The following is a 7,491-nucleotide window of genomic DNA, read 5'->3' on the forward strand; positions in this document are numbered from 1 at the left end:
AGAACTGCTTTTCTGACTGATATGACACAATGTTAACCATTTGTACATTCTCTAACGCGCATATTTTAGATTCACAATTCATTTAAAAGCCTCTGGTGTGTAAAAATAGTAAATATCATCATGTCCTCCTGTTTTTTTTTACCCTAATAAAAGATATAGGAGCATTAAATAGGCCTAGTTAATAAAGAAACTTCATTCTACTGCTCATTATATTAGCGTTAGCCACGCTTATGCTAACGATTAACTACTCTAATAACAGCGATGTTCATTTCAATCCGACATTCAAATTAAAATATTGAATAATATTCATAACAGAAGCGGTGTTTCCCACAGACTTGCACTCTATTTGTGGCGGCATCTATATGCAAATTCATTCTCTGCCAGCAGGAGGCGCTTGTAGAGCCGAAGAAACAGAGGTTTCCCCGCTAACGGCTGTAATCAAAGCAGCGCACCGCTCACAAACGCTGCTTTATCAGGCATTACAGGCAAGATGACATGAAAATGACATCCATAATTTTCTGAAAACAGTCGGTTTCCTTCAGAAATACAGTGATGTAAAAACTTCTGCACCGGGTTTCCACTTTGATCGACTTTGCCACTAATAAGTCAATGTATGGGAAACACTGATCTAAATATTAAAAATTAAAATGAAACTTACCTGCTTGAACTCTTTCATTTGATCCGGGTGTCTGTCTTTAAAGTGTTTTGTTAGTTTGGTGTGTTTCCTCGTTTTGATGTCGCCACGTCTCAGTGCTTTTATGAAGAGAGCGCATCTGCGCACCTTTCGGATCGCGCATCAAGAACCGGGTACCGTAACGTTTTCATTTTTTTAGTACCGACTTGGTACCGAAGTACCGGGTCTTTTGACAACACTAGTGCAAACTGTGAGATATAAACTCGCAACTGCGTGGAAAAAAAGTGAATTGTGAGATAAAAAGACACAATTGCCTTCTATTTTCAGAAACAGGCTTCCGTTTGAGACTTTATAATATGTCACCAGTTTTCCTCTCCGCAGCACTGAGGATATTGTGTGCATTTGTTAGTCAGAGCAGACGTACCTGATGAGCTTACAGTCCTTACAGGTGAGATGCAGCTGTGTCAGATCCCGACACTCCACACTTTCAATCAGCTGCAGAGGAACCTGCACACATTCACAGGAAACTGTGTCTTTAGGCCTTGAGGAGGAACAATTATTCTAATTAGTGCTAATTAGACTCTAAACTCTAATTAGAGTTATTTTAGTGTCACTGAGATACTAGTATAGTTTATTAATAGTTTGAATTAGTTTTTATATTTTACATTTTCATGTTAATTTTGTCATTTTTAGCAGTTTTTATTAATTTTATATTTCAGTTTTTAAATTTAGTAATTAAAAAAAATTAAGTGTAACTAAATTAAAAACTGAAATGTTTTCTTTGCCGTTTTTTTATAAATATTTTATTTATAATTTTTTTTTTAAATGCAATATTTAATTTTTTTGTGATTTGTTTTTGTTCAAGTAACACAAATGTTTCTTATTGCTTTAGTTTCAGTTTCAAATGTATCGATTTGAATTTGCGGTCCTTCTAAAACAGCATTCGCTCACATTCCATTTCAACATTTGTGCTCAACAGAAGAAAAAGTCTACGTGAGGCTGAGTAGATGATGACAGAACTTTCAATTTTGGGTGAACTAGTCCTTTTAAAGCATTAAATGCATTTATTAGTAAAGACGTGCTATTAAAAGTGTTTGATCTGCGACAGGATTATATTTTTGAGATGGTTTATATTACGCGACGTCACGACAGGGAACAATAATATTCAAACTATGTGTCTAATTAAAACAGGTACTAATTATGTGCTTTGTAATTCTACTTCAAATATTATTGTGCATGACTCTAATAGCCATAATAAAAGCAAAAAAAGCACTCGCTGGGGTATATTTGTAGCAATAGCCAACAATACATTGTATGGGTCAAAATTATTGATTTTTCTTTTAGGCCAAAAATCATTAGGATATTAAGTAAAGATCATGTTCCATGAAGATATTTTGTAAATTTCCTACCGTAAATATATCAAAACTTAATTTTGGATTAGTAATATGCATTGCTAAGAACTTCATTTGAACAACTTTAAAGATGATTTTCTCAATATTTAGATTTTTTTGCACCCTCAGATTCCAGATTTTCAAATAGTTGTATCTCAGCCAAATATTGTCCGATCCTAACAAACCATACATCAATGGAAAGATTATTTATTCAGCTTTCATATGATTCTTTTTGAAAAATTTACCCTTATGACTGGTTTTGTGGTCCAGGGTCACATTTACCTGAATTAAATGAAACAAGAATGCTGAAACTGTGAACAAATGATTATACTGCATGACAAAGATCGTATCAGTCAGTGTGAGACTCCGCCCACGCTCTCTTCTGATTGGCTGTGATTTGTGATTGACACGGGATCTCAGCACAGACGCTCAGGTGTGGTTGTGTGTGAGAGAAACACTCACATTGATGAGGTTCTCCTGCAGCTTGATGTGAAGGCGGTAGCTGGTTAAGGCAATGACAGACTCCTCTGCTCTCCCGACACGCTCCACACACTCGCCCTGCAGCAGCGGGAACGGGACCTGCGTCACACACACCTTACTGTGAAACCAGCTTTATTTTACAATTTTACGCTTTCTGGATTCTGTTTTAATGGTTAAATAAATTTTTTTATTTTTTTTACCAAATTCTGTTTTGGTAATGTATATATATGTATATATATATATATATATATATATATATATATATATATTAGATCTTTACTTAATATCCTAATGATTTTTGGCATAAAAGAAAAATCTATAATTTTGACCCATACAATGTATTGTTGGCTATTGCTACAAATATACCCCAGCGACTTAACACTGCTTTTGTGCTCCAGGGTCACATTATTTTTAAATATAATAATCAACATTCAACTTAAAAAAAATAAAAATGCGTGTATGCAAACATGTAAATTGCACATATTGCAGTTTTTAAATTACCTTCTAAATTATAAAATTTCTATAATATATGCAGTGGCTCTCATAACTTGTTTCATAACAGATTTATTTAAACGTACATTAAATAATGAAGACATCACTAACAGGTAAAGTGAAATATAATGAGTATATAGTCTAATATTTTGTGAAATGCTCTTCTCTAGACTTCATTTATCGTGCACTAACGAGCTGCGGACACTGATGACTTCCTGAGGTAAATGAAATGCTATGTGACATTTCGTTTATAAGCTGTTTTATTGCCGTCTTTCCACGGCTGAAACACTGATTGAGCGATTACATGAGACATGAGATGTTCATTCAAGTTTATTTCATGTTAAAACTAGTAGAAAAGAGGAAGAGATGATCGCGCTGAAACGCATGCAAACTGAACCGAAGGACTTGTACCGAAAAAATTTTAAATTACGAATACGTGTAGCCGTACACCCCTAATATATATATATATATATATATACACACACTAACAGGTCAAAAATTTGGGATCAGTAAGACTTGTAATGTGTTTTAAAGAAGTCTCTTCTAAAAAACAGTAATCTTGCATAATGTTATTACAATATAAAATAATGATTTCTATTTTAATATCCTTTAAAATATAATTTATTTCTGTGATCAAAGCTGTATTTTCAGCATCATTACTCCAGTATAAAGTGTCACATGATCTTCAGAAATCATTCTAATATGCTGATTTATTATTAGAATTATCAACAGTTGTGCTGCACAATATTTTTTTTGTGGAAAATGCAATACTTTTTCAGGATTCTTTGATGAATAAAAAGTTAAAAAGAAGAGCATTTATTTAAAATATAAATATTTTCTAACAATATAAATCTTTGCTGTCACTTCTTAACAATTTAACACATCCTCGCTGAATAAAAGTTTAAATTTCTTTCAAAAAAAGAAAGAATAAAAATGAACTGACCCCAAACTTTTGAACTGCAGTGTATATTGTTAGAAAATATTTATATTTTAAATAAATGCTCTTCTTTTTAACTTTTTATTCATCAAAGAATCCTGAAAAGTATCACAGCTTCCATAAAAATATTACAGTTTCCAGCACTGATAATAAATCAGTATATTATTATGATTTCTGAAGATCATGTGACACTGAAGACTGGAGTAATGATGCTGAAAATACAGCTTTGATCACAGAAATAAATTAGATTTTAATGTATATTAAAATAGAAAAACGTTATTTTACATCATAATAATATTTCACAATATTACATTTTTTCCTGTATTTTTGATCAAATAAATGCAGCCTTGATGAGCAGAAGAAACTCCTGAAAAAAAAACATAAAAAATTGTTCTGATCCCAAACTTTTGATCAGTAGTGTATATATACATATATATATATATATATTTTTTTTTTGCCCAGTAATTTTATGTTGTCTGTTTTAATTTCTCTGGATTCTGTGTTTTATGATTTAACAGAGATTTATTATCAAAAATGGTGGTAATCTTGTGATTGCATAAAACTTTAACTTTAACAACAAGATTAATTAATCTTTTAAAATGTAACCAAATGAAATTTGAACAATCCGTTTTTTGGGGGCCAAACAAAGTGCTACATGACAGAAGTTTATGGTTTTAAAAAACCTGTTATATTGTGATATATATATTTTGATATTATTTTTATGATTAGTTTTAATAAATTGTATTATTATTATTAGTAGTAGTAGTAGTAGTATTCCTATACATTACTAAATTATTTTAAAAATTCCATGACATCCTGTGTTAAACGGTAAATTACATTTTTATGACTGAATCCCGTGATTCCGTTCTCATTTTCCACACTGCAGAAATCATGGGGCTCTACATTACATACAAAAAAAAAAACTTCTCAAAGAAGTGCCTAGTGAACAATGAAATCATACTGCAACTCTCAGAATTAAAAGCAACACCATCATCAGAAGTAGGACAGATGTATTATTATTCCTAAAGCGGTGTGATACCTGCTCGTCCTCCGGTACGGAGCTCCCCCGCGCCTCCAAACTCTGCTGCCCCTCTTCAACCTTCAAAACACAAGCGTGGTGTCAGCGGTGATGTGAGAGCAGTATCAGCTCGTGTAAAGCAGGGTTCGAGGTCTTACCATGACCCCGGGACGAGCGAGCAGAGAGGATCTCAGTCCCACAGACGGCAAACGCACCGACCGACCTGAGAGACGCGTGATTAACATTCACTACAAGACACCAAATCACTGAATATAATCATAGTTGCACTCACTTCAACACACTTTACCATGCTTCAATCTAGGGCTGCACGATTATGACAAAAATCATAATTGTCGATAATTCCCTTGAAATTGTAATTGCGATTATTAATTACGATTGTCACAATTTACATTGAATGATGTTTATACCATTGTTTGATGCAACTGCATGCCGCATTTTTATATGAAAATAAACAAGCTGAAAAACCTTTAGTGCTTTTCTATAGTATTAAGCTTCAAATGTCAACTAAACATCGGATCGGTTTCTTCTTAAAATTATAAAAAAGTAAAAATATGAATGGTATTATAATGTTATACTAAAACTATAAAAAATGGAAAAACCCTTAAGATAACACGTAGAAAGAAAAAAACGCATCTTAAGCGTGCAGAATTACATAAGTGGACAATTAATTGCCGCTTTGAACGATTACATAATTGTGGCATCCGTAATTGTAATCGCGATTAGAAATTCGATTAATTGTGCAGCCCTTCTTCAATCCATTTAGGTTCTAGGTTTCTAGGGTTTATTCACATTGTTTTAATAATTTGGCCGATGCTATTAAAAACAGGACTGAACTGACATAATCAATGAAACATTTCATAATCAACGAGGCGTTTGGCTGTTGCTGAATCATGCCGATCGTTTCGAAGCAGATCAATACAGTGAGACTCAAGCTATTGATTGTATGGATTTACCTTATACAGGCACTCCAGTGATTCAACACTAGATGAGAAAACCAAAAGACTATTATTATGTTTTGCATTTAAAAATGAGATTATTTTACTACCATTAAGATTATTTTCATGGCAATGAATCAAATTCTCATTACTGTAAAACAGAGTATACTAACTGAAACTAAATTGTGACCCCGGAGCACAAAACCAGTCATAAGGGTCAATTTTGTGAAATTGAGATTTATACATCATCTGAAAGCTGAATAAATATGCTTTCCATTGATGTATGGTTTGTTAGGATAGGACAATATTTGGCCGAGATACAACTATTTGAAAATCTGGAATCTGAGGTTGCAAAAAAATCTAAATATTGAGAAAATCATCTTTAAAGTTGTCCAAATGAAGTTCTTAGCAATGCATATTACTAATCAAAAATTAAGTTTTGATATATTTACGGTAGGACAACAAAATAAATAAATAAAAAAGATAAACTCAAATATAAATATAAAAATGTAAACTCAAAATATTAATAAAAACTATAATAGCATCTAAATGATGCTACAATAACACTGTTATATCAAATAAAATGATACACAATTGTGTTCTATTTAAATCAGCACAAAGAAATGAATTTTAAAAAATTTACTTTATAATTTAAATAATTTCATAGAATCAAAATATAAATATTTATATTAATATTTTTTCTCTCTCTCTTCTCTGACCTCGACAGACTTCATGAGATCTACAAAGCACCCCCCGACACAGAGATTTATGAATGATTTTACAGGCGTCATGTAAGATCTCGCCGATCTTAGAGTCTTAATAACTGCAATATCTCTTATCTTATCTTTATAAAAAAAATAAAGTGAAAATGTGTGATGGGATTTTCATTAATGCAATTCATATGAAATATAACTGCATGAAAGCATTAGTTTCCCATTCCAAACAACCACACAATCCCATCATATGTCTCATCAATGTCAGCACAAGACACAGTGTTCATTTTAATTTCACTGTGTGTTGATGCATCAGAAAACAATAAATATGAATCCTCAACTATGCAGAAAGAGCAAGTTAACTCAAGGAACCGCAAATCTTCGTCTGTAACACACATGCACTAACACGCACACATTCCATGCACATCATTTCTGACACACGATGTTAAAGTGAAGGTCTACAGACCTGGTTCTGGTTCTGGATCTGGTTCTGGTTCTGGATCTAGTTCTGGATCTGGTTCTGGTTCTGGATCTAGTTCTGGATCTGGATCTGGTTCTGGATCTGGATCTGGTTCTGGTTCCGGTTCGGTCTCTCTGTGTGTCGAGAAGACGCTCAAAGAAAGAAAGAAAGTAAGTCTGCAAGAGAGGAGAGGTTAAAAAGGACAGAGTTAAACATTAAAAACCAAATTAAGCAAGCATGATGCAACATAATCAGATCATGTGACAATGTAGCACACTTCTTTGATACTACTTGAGGAAAAAAACAGGATTAGCAGAATAAAATAACAGAGAGGTTTCAAAACAACATCCATTGTTATTAACGACTATTAATAATAATGAATTACATATAAAAAATATATATATAAATAT

General features: G+C 32.6%; 1 protein-coding gene across 1 annotated transcript in view; it reads right to left on the reverse strand.

Moving 5' to 3' along the window:
- The window catches only part of LOC107734413 (myotubularin-related protein 3-like), a 21,244-nt gene extending 14,129 nt beyond the window's left edge, over positions 1 to 7,115 (reverse strand). Inside the window, exons 1-5 of the mRNA XM_016546365.1 lie at positions 7,088 to 7,115; positions 5,111 to 5,175; positions 4,974 to 5,033; positions 2,488 to 2,604; positions 1,059 to 1,141 (exon numbers count right to left, since the gene is read on the reverse strand). Coding sequence (XP_016401851.1) covers positions 1,059 to 1,141; positions 2,488 to 2,604; positions 4,974 to 5,033; positions 5,111 to 5,113 — 263 coding nt within the window. The 5' untranslated portion in view covers positions 5,114 to 5,175; positions 7,088 to 7,115. The remainder of the gene's footprint in view (positions 1 to 1,058; positions 1,142 to 2,487; positions 2,605 to 4,973; positions 5,034 to 5,110; positions 5,176 to 7,087) is intronic.
- Between the last annotated feature and the right edge of the window lie 376 nt (positions 7,116 to 7,491).

The sequence above is a fragment of the Sinocyclocheilus rhinocerous genome, unplaced genomic scaffold, assembly GCF_001515625.1.
Source record: "Sinocyclocheilus rhinocerous isolate Xijiao unplaced genomic scaffold, SAMN03320098_v1.1 scaffold1632, whole genome shotgun sequence".
Taxonomy (NCBI): domain Eukaryota; kingdom Metazoa; phylum Chordata; class Actinopteri; order Cypriniformes; family Cyprinidae; genus Sinocyclocheilus; species Sinocyclocheilus rhinocerous.